Genomic DNA, 17,903 nt, shown 5'->3' with positions numbered 1-17,903 from the left:
CGGTTCTAGAACTGTTTGTACAATATGGTCTGGTTCACTAACCAAACAAAATGGTTCGATAATTTTAACTTCAGTACGGTTTGATTCGGCGGTATAGTTCATAGTTTTTTTTTAACAGCCCTAATCAACCATCAACAGTGTGTTCACACACACACACACTTATACATTATGCATTATAGATACTAGTGTGTCCACATACACACTTATACATTATGCATTATAGATACTAGTTTTCAAAATTGTGTTCAGTAAATAATTAACAAGTTGTGACACTTCTATACATTCATAATATCTAAAGAATATCATTAACCATATATTTGAAATTTTAACCATTCAAGTTGTTAATGCAATTTGAGGTTAAACTTGTGTCAAAATAACACAACTCTTGACACAAACTAGACTTGTCAAATTCTAATCAACTGCAAAATGAGCAAGTCAATCAATCCATATGTTGCATAAACAAAATTAAAACAAAAATGGGTATATAGTTGATACAATTGGTAATATCCATGTAGTTCTTGTCATTGATCAAACACCATACAAAAATTTGCATCAGAATTCCATGAAATATCAACCAAGATTGGTGACATGGTTAAACTCATTCGTCCGCAGCTGTGGAGGAGTGGTGAGGAAAATTAGCCCACACATTTTCCCATGTCCTCTGGCCTTCAGATACTTCCCTAATAACAGAGGCAGCATTTTCCACATCAACACGTACTTGATCTTTGCTGTCCCTCTCCCGAATAGTCACCGACGTTGTTGAATCCACAGTGACAGCAAAGGGAACACCAAGTTCATCTGTTCTTGCATACCGTTTCCCTATTGATGTACCTATTAACATTTTTACAAGATACATAAACAAAAATGTGAGGTTTAAGCCAATGAATATAGAAACACTTGAATATGAAGGCTGAAAGACCAAACTTGCACTTTGCCAAAAGAAATGCCAATTTCATTAGAAAGACTCCACGAATACAACATCTTATCATTTCATAGGCAATTTTCTTCTATGTCCTTTTAAGGGGTTTCCTTAACATACTTGAAAGGAATTTTCTACATTTTCTCCATTGGTGTGTTTCCTTCTTTTCATTGTTTTGTTCTTCTTATTTCAGTATGAAAGATCTCTAATCCTCTAAACTCCACAATTTTTCCTTCTTTGGATCTTAAGTAAAATCTTTTTAACTTGATTCATGCAATCATCCCAGCCTAAACCTCTAAATTTTTATTTAACATCAGCCTGCAGGTATATTTTACATGTTAATGAGAACTTCAATTTTAACAACATACCTGTAATGTCAATCTTATGCGAAATTCCAGCAGCAGTCAACGACTTGGAAATTAATTTGGCAACCTCTTCATACTTCTGATTTTGAACCAGAGGGAAAACTGTGCACTTAATAGGAGCCACAAGTGCAGGAAAGCGAAATACATTTAACTGTTCATCCCCGGCTTTACTTGCTCTAGTATAGAAAGCATGCTCAAATAGACAATATATTATCCGTCCAATCCCAAAGGATGGTTCAATTACAGATGGTGTGAAAACTCTCTGATGCTCTTTCTTTATCTCCTTGTGAATTGTCACCATATTCTTGTTAATAGTTACAGTTTTCCCAAGTGTACACACTTCAAACTCAACCTCGCCTTTTGATTCCAGTGCAGCCTTCAAATTCAATGCTTCTTTCTCATTCATTGCCTGTCAGAGAAGATTTCATTTCTCAAAAGGTAATGCAGGTAGCTATTTGCAGAGAGTCATGATGTAAATAACAAAATAGTTCACAAATTACCTCAAGTGCTTCAACCACCTTCTTCTGATTACCCTTGAATGCCAGGCCCAATTCTTTCTTTATGGGAGTTATAACTAATTTCTGAAATAATTCACACACCAAGTCAATTAAAAAGAACAGAAACTTCTTATAGCTGTATTAAAAGTTGCCAATAAATAAACACCATCAGCATTAAACAGTACCTCCACTTCCTTGGGTTCTGAAAATTTTTCATGAGCCACCAGTGCAACACCACTTTTCTCCTGTAGTATTGAATACAAAATCATTATGAGAATACAGTACACCACAAACGCAAAAAAATTTAATTCCCACAGTTGCCTTTTATATTATAAAAAAATGAATTTTACCCCCTCTAATTATATTTTGGATCCTCTCTTTTTTTCTCTCCACTCATCTCCTTACTCTCTATCTCTCATCATTATAAAATCATGTTGCTTTGAAGAGAGAGAAAGATGCAGAATTAGGAGAGAAATGGAGAGAAAACAGGGAGGAGAGAATCCAAACCCCTTTAAGTATAGCCAATTATCCATACCCCAATTTACTCCCCTTATATTTTGTATTACTTTAACCAACAAGTAATTCAGTTTTACGTGTAGTTTTCAGTTAAATGAAATGCAAGCTAAGATGCAGACCATGAAAAACTAACTTCAAGCAGTTTAAGTGGTAAATAAAAACCATGGGCAGTTAAGTGATAAATAAAAAACTTTATATAGTCATGACAAGGTCACTTGCTGTGTACATGCCCTATTCATCAAGGGAGCAAAGGTATTGACACATCAAGGTTTATGAATCCTAACATCGAAAACCAATTTGAATTATAGTTACCAAAAAAATCTAACCATTAGTATCATGTTGTCTTGGTTTATTAAAGTTTATCATAAAGCAGTCAGTAAATAAGAGTAATTACCGAGTGGGCACGCAAATCATATGCAGATCTATCCGCAATGCCAACACACTCAATCCAACCATAAGAACACTCAATCTCAGCATCCCAACAGTCAGCGGCATAATGGGCCATCTCATTGGCAAGATGCTGCCTAAATCTCAAACGGTCTTTGTCTATACCGAGATGCGTCAAGAAGAGATATACTCTCCCAATGAAATAACCAAGAGTCTCATTATTGACAATACCCTGATCAAAAATCAAAATAATCATAACACGTGGTTTAGTAAAGAATAGACATCAATTTTAGGGGTGAAAAGGGCATTGAATACTACACTGTTATTGAAGCTGACCTTTGAAACAGCTTCACCGAGACGGAGTCTCTTTGCAGACTGACCAGACATCTGTTCCTCCCTAGGGAACATGAAAAACTCCAAGTCAGCAACTTCGGCATACTTAGGATGAGACTTGTCTTCAGGGTCAACAAAGTGCTCAATTTCTGCCAAGGTGAATTCACGGACTCTGAGAAGACCTTGACGGGGAGATATCTGTAGAAAGATACAGAAACCAGATTAAATCCCAATTCCACAAATACCATACACAAGTTCAAACAAAAAACCCAACAAACCTCATTTCTAAAAGCCTGTCCAATTTGTGCAGCAGCAAAGGGTAGCTTGTTTCCATTATAATAGTACAAGTCCTTGAAATTAACAAATATGCCTTGTGCAGTTTCTGGACGCATAAACCTGCCATTTGAAAAAGGGTTAAATGCTTCCCATGACACTCTAATATATACTAACTGTTATGTGAATTGAACTCCATGTAATCATTTACAACACTCTAATATATACTATATAATTCTAGTGACAAATGGGCTCTAGAGAATAGGGGGGGTGCCTCCGATTTTGAGCTTTTAGAGTCTATGTCGCAGCATTTCTACTAGAGGATGATATGGGGGTTGGTTGTGCTTTAAGTTATATATTCTTTTGCTTTGGGTTTGTAACAAAAATAACAAAAATAATAATAACAATAATAATAATAATAATAATAATAATAATAATAATAATAATAATAAAAATAATCATAATAATAAAGACAAACAACAAAGAAGACGAAAAAAGAGGTTGAAATGACGAACCCAGAAGCTAAGCCAGATGGACCAATTGAAGTTTGAAACATCAAATTGAAAGGGTAAGGATCAGACAGTGGATTCTTGGTTTCAGGAGCTGTGATACCATACTCCTTTATCTTAGCACCAAGTTCTTGAGATGAGAAATCGTCCAGCATGGCAAGCACGTGTTTGAGCTCTGCAGCTTTGTCTGCTGACAATGTGAGATCCTTTTGAAGCTTCTCATTGCAGTAGTCCTTGAGCAAGTGATCAGCACGGTAACATGTTCCAGTTTTCTCGTCCTTAACCATGAGATCAGTGAATTTCTCCACGTGGCCAGAAGCTTTCAGAACAATCTCCGGCGTCACACATGGACAATCAACCTCAAGCATGTTTTCCTCCAAAACAAAATGCTACATGCAACACAACAACAATAATAACACAGTTAAAATTGAACTTGTATACACAGTCACTTTAAAACCTTTATAGACATTTTAAGAACTAAGCCAAATTTGAATAAATAGCTTACTTAAGCATCTAAAAACAAGTGTTTATCATAAAAGTGTTTATGTATAAGCTTATAAAAATATTTTAGGGAAGGAGAAATTTTTATTAAATAAAGTTCATGGCCATTTTACAACTATCCCTGAGAGAATTTGAACTCAATACCTTGAAATTACAGTACAAGATAAACACTTAGCACCTCAAGTATTTATGTATAAGCTATTTCCAAAGCAAAATATAAAATATAATCAAATAGTTTTCATCTGAGCTATAAGCTATCTCCATAAACTATCTAGAGAGCATAAGAAAATATTCTAAAAACAGCTTATGGACATACCAATGAATATCATTCGGATAAACAACTTAATAAACCACTTAAAGCATAACTACCTACATATAAGCCATTTCTGATAAAAATATGAGTAAAATTATTTTTCATATAAACTGTAACCTATTTTCGTAAGCTTACAAAATTACGAACATGTTTAAGTTGTTTTCCCTAAGTTACCCCTATCAGTTAACAAGTGCTTATGCCATTAAATAAGCTAAAATAAATCAATCCAAAGTCCAAACACATCCTAAATCGTTTCTACTTAGTAAGTTTTTTCAAACATTCTCCCCCTCTCACTCTGTATGACAGAAAAAAAATAAGCTCAACTAATTCAATCCAAACATCGCCTAATCTAACAAAATCCAGCTCCTAATCACATTTCATTCTTCGCAGCATAGAAATTAATTTCATAAGTTCACTATTAGTTAACTGATTGTTACTGTTAACAGCTCAAATAAGCTCAAATAATTCAATCCAAACAGCTCCCGATCTAACAAAATCCAGCTCCTAATCTAAAAAAATTCAGCTCCTAATCTAACAAAATTCAGCTCCTAATCTAACAAAACTCAGCTCCTAATCAAACAAAATCCAGCTCCTAATCACATTTCATTCTTCACTGCATAGAAATCAATTTCACAAATCCACAATTACTCAGTTCACTGTTTGATAACCGTTAACAATCTACCTGACGCCAGAACGAGAGAACATTCGATTTAACGGCGCAACCTGGAGGACCATAATCGTACAAACCAGCAACACCGCGATAAATCTTAAACGACGGAATATAAAACAACCGCCGCTCAAGCGTATTAACAACGGATTGACGAAACGCTTCACGCGAATCGGAGCCGGAGAGAAGCGACTGAAGCGATTTCTCGATCGAGGTTTTCTCGAGCTTGAGAGCGTTTAGGGCTTGAACGGCGGCGTCGATGTCAGGCTTAGGTGCGGAGGAGGCTTTGAGTGAACGGACGGTGTTGCCTTGGATTTCGACGGCGGAGAGTTTGAAGGCTAGGGCTTGGCGGAGGGTTTCTTCGGTGGAGGCCATTGAGGAAAATGGAAGAGAAAGAGATAGAGATTTTGTGAATGTGGGAAATGAGAGAGGTTTTGTGGCGGCTTTGGATATTGCTCTTAAGTGTGAAAGTAGTAACATAAGAATTTTCAGTGAATGTGGTGAAGTTGCGTTTTGTGAGAATTAGTGGAAAATGAATTGAGTGTAGTGAGAGAGTGTGTATGGTTAGTGTGTGAAAGTGATCTTGACCGTTGAAATGATCTGATGGGGGATATGTAACCATGTTTGGGTTATTAAATGGTTGCAACTACTTACTTTATACTTTCCACCTACATTGTTTTGAATTTTGTGGCTCTTTTATTTATTTGTGATTGTTACATTGTTGACAAAGATAAGTTTGTAGAGACAAATATAATACTCTCTTCGGTCCTATTTATAAGATAAATTCGGTCCTATTTATAAGAGAAATTTGATTTTTTAAATTTATTGAATAATCAATGTATGTTGTTTTTATAATGTTTACAGTCTCATAGTGAAACTCATACATAGTGAAAAATCAACAATTTCTGCCATAAAATAAAACAAACAATGGTCATGCTGCAGTTCAAATCTGTCCAAAAAAAATCAACATATCATAAGCACACTTTATAGGTTATAAACAGCTGTCTACAATTGCAACGGTAGCCGCATCGACTTTATTTGCTCGCATTTTGTTACAAAACCAAAATTCTCAACTTCTATTTTGAACTATGATATGTTTACAACACATGGTGAACATCCGATAAGGTGAAATCATTCATGTGCAACGCGAATGACTTGCTTACCGACGTTCTTGCCGTGGAAAAGTCCAACAAAAGCAGCAGAAGCACTTTCCAAGCCTTCATTCATGTCTTCAAAATACACAATCTTTCCTTGTTTATAGAAACTTGAAACCTGTTCCAAGAATTTTGGGAACAAGTGCAAGTAATCGCTTTGCAAGAAACCCTCCATTCTTATGCGCTTATAAATGAGAGAGGATAAATTGTGAATTCCTTTGGGATTGGAAACGCTTGACTGAGAAATCATTCCACAAACTGCAATTCTACCATGAATCTTCATGTTAAGAAGGACTGCATCAAGCATGTCACCACCCACATTATCAAAGTAGATGTCAATGCCTTGTGGAAAATGCCTATCAATAGAGCCATAGAAAAAAAAAGTTAGATTAATGAAGTATAACGATCAATGTTTTTAGATCGAGTTATTTGAACTTATCTACTGACATATGCGCTTGTATGACAGAAGAATTTACGGAAACAGTTTGTGACATGTCCGTGAGGATCTTGTTTAAACAGTTTAATAAGCGATTATCATAAAAGTGTTTATGCAGAAGCTATTTCTATGACAAAAGATAAACTCAAAATGAACTCTTTTCATCTAAGCTATAAGTTGTTTTTAGAAGCTGTCCTGAAGTGCTTATAAAAGTAAGCTGAAAACAGTTTACGAAAATGAGATAAATTGTTTTCTTAAGTTTTCCCAAATAATCTTAAAAGTGCTCATGTTAGTAGAAACACTCAATTGGGACAATTCCAAACAGAAACAAGATGTTTCCAGCTTATTTTTCTAATTTCTCTAAAATAACTCTTGAAAAGAACGGATAGTATATACGAAAAACAGTTAACATTATTTTATTTTTGTTATAGAAATAGCTTATACACGAGCACTTATACGATAAATGTTTGTGTTGTATGAACTTAATTGGGTCTGATTAGAACTCAGAAGTGCTTGTATAAGGAAGTTTAATTTTCAAACAAGCTACTTCTTACATCATTTTAATTTCCAGACACAATTGCTAACCATTCAGAACTATATAACATCCTTGAACTTGATACTCACCTTTTTAGAGCTGCATCCAAGTCCAATTCTTCTTTATAGTTAAAAGCTTCGTCGAATCCAAGCTTCTCCTTTAGAAGTTCAACCTAATGTAACAGATTTAGCGAGTCAAAAAGCAAACTCAATTAAATTTCTGCGGTCCAAGTAATTCATGTTTGATCTATTTTCAGACATAAAAGAAAAGGAAAAAAGCAACTTGAGCATTAAGAGAATAACTTAATTAAGTGTTTCTTCTACAAGTTATTCTACAGGTGTAATTAAGAGCTTATTTTCAGACCTTTTCTTTTGAGCCAGCACTTCCAACAACATAACAGCCATGCAACTTTGCAAGCTGGCCAACAAGTTGACCCACAGCACCAGATGCTGCAGATACGAAAACATATTCGCCACTTTTTGGGGTACACACCTCATAAAATCCGGCATAAGCAGTTAAACCCGGCATTCCTGTAAATTAACCGGATCAATTCACAGTGTTGAGTAGTTCAACTGATTTGAACTAAGGATTAAAGAAGTTAAAGAGTTGGAGTTCAAACCCTGATGAAACCGAAAATAGTAACGTTTGTCTGTAAAATCGGATTAAAGAAGTTACCTAGAAGACCAAGATGGAAGGAAAGAGGAATGTGGTCATCAGGCTCGATTTTTCTCAACTGCAGTGCTTTAGTGATACTGATGATGCTGTATTCCTCCCAGCCAGTTAACCCGGAAATGAAATCACCAGCTTTGAAATTTGGATTATCAGATGCTATTACTTTGGACACACCAAATCCTTCAAGTGGCTTCATTCATCAAAATCAAAACAGATTAAATTAAACACATGTGCTCAAATTAGTGTATGTTTGATTATAAGATGAACTTGTGATAAAAACTGATTTTAGAAGAATTGATTTTCGTAAAAAAAAAAAAGAATTGAACAAATTTTAACATGTATATAAGAAATTGCAAAAAGCTGGACATGTTTTTCCAATCAAAATTCCTTAGGTTTTGTTTGGTTTGATGAAAAGAACAGAGCAGAATGAATATTTCATTCCATTGTTTGGAAATTTTAGGACGAAACAAGGCAAATTCTTCGTTCCGTCTAAATCTGATGGGAAGAAATTCGATGGTAACTGGTAAGTGATAGAATTGAATGGAATCTATACCACTTCATTCAGGTCTGCTCCATCCGATATTAAATAATCCAAATAATGTAATACCACCCAATTCTATCTCATACACTTCCGCTCCATCAGATTCCATTAATCCAAAAAATGCCAAGGAATCCAAAAAAAAATACTCATGGTAGCAACCAAAGATCATATAAATATGGTCAAATCACATTTAACCAATGTCTAATCAAGCACTTATAGGCTTTCAGAAGGTGCCATACTGCAAAAACAATCTAATTATGCAAAAACGACCGCGACAAACCAATATCGGAAGTGCTGATACCAATATCGTTACTCACCGTTTTTATCATAAAGAACAAATTAACTCACACTGCGACGACCGCAATCACCGTTAAACACCTGTATTGACCGAAATCGCAGTCGCGGCGGTTATTTAAAACACTTATCATATCATATATGAGCTTACATATAAGTTATTTTAGAACTTATGGACACGTCATAACCTACTCTTCCTAACAATTCCACAAGTACTTATGACGATAAATAAGCAATTCAAAAAAGACGTTTACTCTATAAACTATTATATTCTCTCATAATTTCAAAAGTAACAACTAGATGAATTCAAAATTGTGAACAAACTAGTTCAGAAACCAATAAGCGATTAAATTGAAGGTACGGTGAATAAGCAGATAGTGGTTAGTTAGTTAGTTAGTTAGTTATACCTGTGAAGGAACGAAGGGATGAATGTAAGATCCGTGAAAATCACGCATACGACCACGCATATACGGATCGCAAGAGAGATAGAGATTCTTGACGAGAAGCGATTGTGGCGGAAGTTGTTGATTAAGTTGAATATTTGAAAGTTGAAGTTCCATGTCAGTTTGTTTGGGAACTCCATCGATGTAGCCTTTGAATATCACCTGCTTGTTTTGAACTTCTGAATTTGAGTTTGCCATTATGAGATCTGAGTTGAAATTGCGAATGATAGGAAGAAGAGAAGTGAAAAGTAGTGGTAGAAAAATTGGTTAATCACGTTTGAAATTTAAGCAGATAGAGAGTCAAAAATAAGCACGTTGGTGGTAGGTGAATAATAATACTACTAGTCAATAGAGATGCACGTGTGCACATAAGTTTCTCCACCTAAATTCTAATACTCTCTCTGGTCTTTTTAGATAGGTGATTTATCTTCATGCAAGTGTGCCCTTCCTAACATAGACTTTCATGATAAGAGTGCAGAAGAAATAACTCCATTAAGAACTCTTCATAATATTTATTTTCATGTATGTATGAATGATTCATTAAACACATTAGGCCCTGTTACCTTTCAGTGTTTTCTGTTTTCGTTTGCATAAAATACACTTAAAATATATTTTCTTTTACATTATTTAAGTGTTGCTCAATAAAAATAAAAACAGAAAACACATACTTGAACAAAGCTTTAGTTTTCATTTCCAGAAAATAACTCCCCACAGCTTTGAGCAAAATCTAATTAGTCACTTCCATTCATTTTCTATTACCCAATCTATCTTCATTAACATGCCTTTATATTATCCCTGTCATTATTTTTTAGTAGAACTATTCATACCAAAAGTAGTCATTATGCACCAATACAAACATTTATTGAAAAAACAGACTCGAATCACATTTTACAGAATTTTTTGAGAAGCAATCACTACTTACAAACTCAGTTTCAAGTCATTCAATGCAGGACTCCTCAAAAGAATTCATTTCACAAGAAAATTGCCATCGATTTTGAGGAATTCATAATACAAATCACATATGCAAGCTTTTAAAAATCACATCAACATTACTTATCATTTTCAAATGCAAGGAAATTTTACTAGGAAAAACAGTTTATAATCAGTAAAACTCCAATTAGACATCAAAACAAACATGGCATGTAGAAAACAAGACCTTTGAGCTCATGCTTGTCATTTGATCCCAACCTTTGTAGTAAGTTTATTAATTATGCCCTTAAACGAAAGTTTAGTAAGTTCGTCTCTAAATAACAACTTTTCCAAAGTTTTCTTTGCTGATACACCATGTAGATGAGGTGGCTATGTTGAAGAGTTCTTGTTCTCTTTGCTCGCTGAAAAAACCATACCAGGTGAACCTCAACATACATTTACTTAAGGGAAACCTTAAAATAGTAAATATCTTTTCCCTTTTACTTCCACTAAAATTTAAGACCAACTTGTTAATAATCATTCAGAAAACAATCAAATAAGAATCATTCAACTAGACCTATAACATAGATTCTGGTTACAAATTTATAAAATGGCCAAAACTTCAGTCATAGTAGACTTCATACATGCCTACAATGTACTTCAAAAGAAAAAGTAAAACAACGAATACAATCCTTCACTAAGTAAGCAAGCAATTCATACAACACCGATTGTTTGGCACGTCAAAATAAATAAAGCTCGCGCAAACAATATTCAAATGAGGAACTTCAGGTAAGAGAGAGCGTCTAAGTTGGCTTCCTCATGTTACGCCCAGCACGCATTACTTCATCCACCAATAGCAATTGAGATGTTATAACTGGCCTGTATAACATTGAATTGAAAGTAAACGAGGTGGACATGGAGTGGAAGTAAATAGACACTGTCAAATAGTCAATATAGAACCATACCCCGAGTTTATGATTTGGCGCTTCACAGAATAGTTGTCAAAAATACCCTCCATTTGAGGGTCTATAGGTTCTCCGGTGTTTAGGTTCAAACCAACAATATTCCCTCTGTCATGATCTCCCTGAAAAAACACATTCAGCAAGTGGATTATTAATGACAATATGTTTTCTACTTTATATGAACACTTGCATACAATCACATTAGAGGTGTGAAGAAATATAATAAATTTAAAGGAAGCATACCGTAAGCGCAATAACCGCATCTTGCGTGTCAAGCCCGGAGTTTTCAGCAAGTGTCTTAGGCACCACAAGAAGTGCATCAGCAAAAGCCTCAACACCAAGTTGTGCACGCTGTTTCAAAGTTACAAATATTGTTGGTGAAATATCTCACTGACATAAAATAGATGAAACTAGGAAAACATAAGCCATTTATATTACCCCTTGAACAGTTTTCTTAACTTCGTTTATCAGATGTTGTCTAGCAGCAACTTCAAATGCACCAGCCCCCTGAAAATGGGCAAGGAAATTCATTTCATGTCAATCACAATCAACCATAAAAAAAGGTGCAAACCTAAGTTCTGTATTGAAGGGTATATATAAATTCTACTATCAAAAGCCAATAGAATAACTGATTAGCTAATCAAATAAAATCTTACCAAGACAACAGATTCATCTTCAATGGTATTCTTTACTGACCTCAAACCATCACGGACAGCGTCTTTAATCTGAGCTATTGTATGGTCATTAGGACCTGGATCATTATGAAAGCATAAGCATTGCAGATTAATCTCAGATCAGCTTAAATCCAACAATGGCAAAAAAAAATGAAACAGAGGTTGCTGTAAAGATGTAGTGCAGACATGTATGTGTTAGGAAATGTACCTTTAATCAAGATTGTGCAAGAAAAGGGGTTCTTCACATTCTCCACAAATGTATATTTATCTTCACCAAGGACATGTTCATATACCAATCCTGCCCAACCTAGAGATTCAGGAGTCAAGTCTTCTACAGAGTTTACAGCCTCTCCTCCACAGGCCAAAACCAATCTTTCCATGTTTCTCCTCTTTGCTCGGCGTAGGGCAATTATCTAAAACACAGGAGAAAATAAGATCAACAGACAATATAGTACAGGCGAGGAAAATTGTAATGCATACCAGCCTAAATTCACAACATTAGCAATATGCAATTGGTGATCCATGTGTTCTAACAGTTACATTATTATTTGTTTTACGGTGTATATTTTTTGTGCAAGACAGTGGATCTGATTAAGAGTCATTCTTAAGAATCTGAATTGATAATTGTTTTAAAGAAATTTAGCAAGCATGTGAAATAAATGCTCATATGTTACTTACGCCTTCTCTTGCAAGCATGTCCAATGATGGGGGATCAATTCCTTTTTGGTTGATGACAACAAAACTGCTATCATTATCAGCACAGACCTGCACACATACAAGAATGAAGGCAGTTAGGCACGAGCAATAAGATCAGTTTACTACTTTTTGCAATATAGCAGGAGAACAAAATGTATGAGCGCATTCGAACATGTAAGAATCAAAACATATAAAGGGGAAGTCTTTTCTACCTTCCTTTTCAGTTCAATGATTTTTTTAACTTTTTCATCAACCTGACGCCTTTCAGCTATAACCATGGCCTCTCTCTGTTCTGCATTTGAGTAGAAAAAACCTGAATTTATTTCACTGAAAAGAGAAAATGTAATACTGTTAATGTCCATATACTGAACTCGTAAAGTTGCATTTAAACTAATGTCACTGAAAAGAGAAAAAGTGACGCTGTTGAAGTTGAAGTAATTCTTGTAAAAAAAACATGATAGAGTAATAGAATAAAGGCTATTTACAAAATTCATTTCGATAGCAAAAGACATTTTAAGTGAGACTACCAAAATTTTCCGTTTAATCCAAGAAAACCTGGCTTAATTTCAGGTTAACAAAGCCTTCCTCAGTAATGCAGAATAAACATAAAATTTATATTGATGACATCACTTCATGAGCTCACACAGATTTTCCTACACAACACAATGTGTCTGAAGAAACAAAAAATACAAGCAGCAAAGTAGATGTGCCAGTTGAGGAAAAGCTGGCAACAAGTGGTAACCCCCAGAAGCAAAACATTTAAAATTCATAGTTTGTTTATACAAGTATTAAGCCAAATACCAATTGAGATTAACTAAACAATTCAAACATCAATTTCAATACGGATCTATAACAAGCTCGCTTGGGTTGTGTCCATGCACTGGGGAATATGTATGATGTCTTTAACTCTTGAAACTCAATGGCATGTGTTTATAATAAAAGTGGAAAAAAACCAATTGATTTCCATTTAAGTATGACAAACACCCATGCAGAAAACATAAGTTGGAAGATATTGAGTTGATTACCTCTTTTCGTATTCTAGAGATACATTGCATGTCAAGATATGACAGTTCTCTGCACGTCGCTTCATATCAGGGTGTCGAGAACCATGATCAAGGACAAGACCCTCAACCTAGAAAATATAGATGAACTGAATGATTGCAAGATAATAATTTGGGAAACTTTATGTAACCCAGTACATATAAGTGACAAAAAAAGGTTAAGTTATAGTTAAACATGGGTCACTATTTGCGTAATTGTAGATTGTACAAGATGAAGAATGAATGATTGGGCCTAACGAAACCATCAAGATAGGGAATATATGAAAAATGTGGGTGCAACATACACAATAAGAGAGAAACCTGCCAAGAGATAAAGCTGAGCAGTTTTCACTCAGCTTGGCGACCAAAAATTAAAGAATGTCACAGATAGTAACAAATGCACTAGAAGTCAGACTAGAAGTCTGGACCTAGAAGCTAAAGTCTTTCGGCATTTTGTAATATGTAAGTTCAATCAAATGTAGCAAAAATACAACGTAACTACAGCAAAACTATAACTGAATGTTTTCATCACAAAGTAGATTGCTAGTAAAACTTACGATTTGGTACACATCAACATTCTAAGATGTATACAAGTAATTCAGGAAACTGATAAATTTAAAACAATATATACAACGAACTGAACATGTTCAGCAGAAGAGTGGCATAAAACATACCAAACGTGTGTCGACATCAAACTTTTGCCGCATATGCATAATCTCAACCATAAACAGATCAATTGCTTCCTCAGGCTTACGGATGCATAAAACCTATCATAACAAATTCATTGAACGCCCATTTGTAAAAGGTCAAAAGGACGAACAGTGAAATAAACACACTAACTTTTCATAATTACAAGGACTCAACAAATATCAATATCGTAATACTCACTCACCGCATCAACAACTATATTTGTCAATTGATCAGCAAGTGCCTCATACAACTGCAAATGAGAAGGAAATACAAAATAATGAGAACTTATAGCTATCCGCCAAGTGAAAAACTATGCTGTTAAGTTATTTGTTCAATCTATCCACAATTATCAAATTTGATCAACTACCATCTAAAACAAGGATAAAATGAAATAAAATGCACCTTTGTCCTCACTGTTGTTCTTGCTACCATCTTGAGAATCTCTTTGTCAGGCTCGTTACCCATGACAACAGGAGTCTTAAACTTCTCAAGAAATTGTAGAGTTGCTCTCTTTGCAATTTCAAAACCATCAACCAATACACGTGGATGCATACCTAAAATAATCATATATCTCTTAGCATTTGATGCAAAGTAATGATGGAAAATACACCCACAGATATATTTGTAACTTCTTAATCATTTTAAGAATGTAATAGATTTCTTAATTCTTATTATCACCCAAGTTACATTTTTTCTATCCCCTAAACTATTCTAACAGCAACTCGTATTAACTCGTATTTTTCATATTTTTCATAGGGGAAATTAAATGAACAACTTCGTAACCAATTAACAATCACACAAATGAGCAACAGGGCAAAAAACTCCCTAACCATCATCAATGTAACGCTCAGATTGTCTCATAAGTTCCCCAATGAAGAGGACAGTAGAAGTTGTGCCATCTCCACTAATGTCATCCTGTGCAACCGCCGCCCTAGCAATCATAATAGCAGTCGGATTCTGAATTTGCTGTATAGCACCAACAAACAAAACCAGCTCAGCATTCCACAAAAATTTCAACAAAAAGAAACAGGCAAATTCATTTTATTTTACCATAAATGTTTCAAACTAAACATAAATGCGGACTATTCACTAGTGACACATGCATAAATACCAAACACAACATTAACACATCAACATCACTAATAATTTGCTAAAATAGAAGTAATTGAATGTTCATACATGCGTCAAATTTACTAAAACCATTTTTTAATATACGTCACTTTACTAAAACCATTTTTAAAGTAAAAATAAGGCCTACTTGGATGGGCTTATTTGAGTTTACCTACTAATATAAGTTTTCCGACACTGTGTGTGAGACTTAATCAAAATAGCTTACGACATTTTTCAAAAATTGTTTTGAACTTATTTTTATAAATTCTACAATACACCTAATGAAAACAACTTCTAACATATATAAAAACAATTCAAATTTATTTTATCTTGTCATAAAAATAGCTTATGCAAGCTTATTCATTAACGCTCATTTTGATAAGCACTTCTGCTATAAGCTGCAAATAAGTTGTTTATCCAAACATGCCCATAATCTTCAACTATAAAGCACCAAACCAACAAGAACACAAAACTAAATCTGTGTATAAACACAGATGCACATACACAACACTAACTTGAAAAAAATGGAAATAACTCATAATCTGTTTGGATTGGCTTATTTGAGCTTATGTTACGCCATAAGTTTTGTGACACCATTCAAAAGAGCTTATTAAAACAACTTATATAGCATTATTCATAAAAAATTTTGAACTTATTTTTATAAATTCTCAAAAATAACTTACGAAAACAATTTACAGCATATACAAAAATAATTCAAATTTATTTCATCTTTCTTTAAAAAAAATAGCTTATGAAGCTTTTTCATAACTTCTTATTTCCAAATAAGCTGTTTAAACAACTTCATATTACATCGTGAGTTAAATTTGATAAGCACTTGTGCTATAAGTGCCAAGTGCCAAATAAGCTGTTTATACAAATAAGCTGTTTGTACACATATTCCATCGGTACACCATAGATAAAAGCAAAACGAAATCAGCAAACTAACCATTTCTTTCAAGAGAGTGTTGCCATCTTTAGTGAGTTTGATATCACCAGAACCACCAACAAGCCTGATTCACAGAAAAAGAGTTAGGTTAACAAATCAAAAACTGAAATGAAAACGGAGAAAGTAGAAGAGTTATTACATTTTGATAGTGCCTTTAGGACCTAGATTGGATTTGAGAACATCTTGCAAACCCTTAGCGGCATTGATGTTCATGTGAAGTGCCTCCGATTTGTTCAGAACTTCAGCGTTAGGGTTCAACATTCGTATAGACATTTTCGCTGTTTTTGAAAGCAAATGAAACTGAAGCTACTGAGGAATCGATCAGAGTGTGCGTGAAGTGAAATGGAGTGAACGAACGAAGAAGGGAAGAGAAGGAGCGGTTTAGGGGTTTGGAGGAGTTGCAGTGAAACGACGGCGTCTTGGATTTGGGTTGTAGAAGCTTTGGGCTTTAACTGATAATGTTCACTTCTTGGCCTATTTTTTTTTTTTTTGTTAAGGGTGTTGTAAGAAAATAAATGACAAAGAAAAAAATATTAATATGTTACTTCTTTTAATCATAGAATTATCCATTAAATTTTGTGTGCCATTAATTATTTTAATTCAATTTTAATTTATTTTATAAAATGAATTTAATTGGAATACACTGACTGTGTAAAGAAGTTTTACAACGTCGGTGAATCACAACCGTTAATCTATTAGAAGTATTTGACTTTTATTTTAATTTTTTTAAAAATAATATATTTGAGTGGTTGTAATGCATTGACGGTGTAAAAAAATTTACACTGACAGTGCATAACAATTAAACTCTTATAAAATCTGTTTTAACACAAAGTGCATAAAATTTGTTTCATAAAATTTTATAAAACATGTTTTATGCATAAAATAGTCAAAAGCTATAAAATACAAAAACAAAACAAAAAAGATTGAATGATTTCTTTCTCCTTCTAAATTATTTCATTTTTAGGATAACATCTCTATTTTTTTTATCAAAATCAATTGAATTATTTAAATATGTAAAAATCAAAATCAGATTAAATTTGGATTATGAATTTTGAATATATTAATTAATTTTTTTATGCACTAATTCACAAAGAGGTCATCCACACTGTAAATATTACATACACATTAACACAATGTACATAATCTCACACACTATTAGTTTGGGATTTTTAGGATTTTTTTAGTTTGGGCCTTTTGGGGCTTATGTCTATATTTTTTCATTTTGCACCTCGTGTTCCTTCTTATTAGTTTATCTTTTTTTTAGTTTATTTATGCTTTGATATTATAAATTTCGAAAACAAAATAAAAACATGTTTGTTTTAGTTTTTTTAGGTTATTTAATCTAATTAGGAAAAATTATCGGAAAATAACAAAATTAATTAATTTGTACATATTATTAATCTACTCCTCGATTAATTTATCATTCATCACTTGTAAATAAATTACATCTTGTATATAAATCACTAACTAATTGTACATAGGTAAACTACAATTCAATTCCAAAAAGACTAAAAGAACAAA

General features: G+C 33.8%; 3 protein-coding genes across 3 annotated transcripts; all 3 read right to left on the bottom strand.

The window, feature by feature from the left end:
• Window positions 1–427: 427 nt before the first annotated feature.
• On the bottom strand, window positions 428–5,811 carry LOC131608728 (glycine--tRNA ligase, mitochondrial 1-like). The gene is made up of 9 exons (XM_058880255.1): window positions 5,296–5,811; window positions 3,806–4,188; window positions 3,296–3,413; window positions 3,021–3,215; window positions 2,692–2,916; window positions 1,967–2,026; window positions 1,785–1,865; window positions 1,288–1,693; window positions 428–831 (listed from the first exon to the last, which is right to left on the bottom strand). The coding sequence occupies exons 1-9, from the start codon at window positions 5,758–5,760 to the stop codon at window positions 599–601; spliced, it is 2,166 nt and encodes a 721-aa protein (XP_058736238.1). The 5' UTR covers window positions 5,761–5,811; the 3' UTR covers window positions 428–598.
• Window positions 5,812–6,149: 338 nt separating this feature from the next.
• On the bottom strand, window positions 6,150–9,829 carry LOC131608730 (2-alkenal reductase (NADP(+)-dependent)-like). Its single transcript, XM_058880257.1, has 5 exons — window positions 9,320–9,829; window positions 8,081–8,267; window positions 7,769–7,935; window positions 7,495–7,577; window positions 6,150–6,790 (listed from the first exon to the last, which is right to left on the bottom strand). Exons 1-5 carry the CDS (start codon window positions 9,551–9,553, stop codon window positions 6,412–6,414), a joined length of 1,050 nt encoding a protein of 349 aa, XP_058736240.1. The 5' UTR covers window positions 9,554–9,829; the 3' UTR covers window positions 6,150–6,411.
• An 871-nt stretch (window positions 9,830–10,700) lies between these two features.
• LOC131608729 (T-complex protein 1 subunit zeta 2) lies at window positions 10,701–16,801 on the bottom strand. The gene is made up of 15 exons (XM_058880256.1): window positions 16,522–16,801; window positions 16,383–16,446; window positions 15,157–15,292; window positions 14,729–14,880; window positions 14,529–14,576; window positions 14,311–14,403; window positions 13,622–13,728; window positions 12,809–12,923; window positions 12,579–12,665; window positions 12,109–12,313; window positions 11,883–11,977; window positions 11,665–11,733; window positions 11,470–11,577; window positions 11,230–11,348; window positions 10,701–11,143 (listed from the first exon to the last, which is right to left on the bottom strand). The coding sequence occupies exons 1-15, from the start codon at window positions 16,653–16,655 to the stop codon at window positions 11,068–11,070; spliced, it is 1,608 nt and encodes a 535-aa protein (XP_058736239.1). The 5' UTR covers window positions 16,656–16,801; the 3' UTR covers window positions 10,701–11,067.
• Between the last annotated feature and the right edge of the window lie 1,102 nt (window positions 16,802–17,903).

This window comes from Vicia villosa, linkage group LG6 (genome assembly GCF_029867415.1).
Source record: "Vicia villosa cultivar HV-30 ecotype Madison, WI linkage group LG6, Vvil1.0, whole genome shotgun sequence".
Classification (NCBI taxonomy): Eukaryota; Viridiplantae; Streptophyta; class Magnoliopsida; order Fabales; family Fabaceae; genus Vicia; species Vicia villosa.
This window is presented reverse-complemented; position numbering and strand designations above follow the sequence as displayed.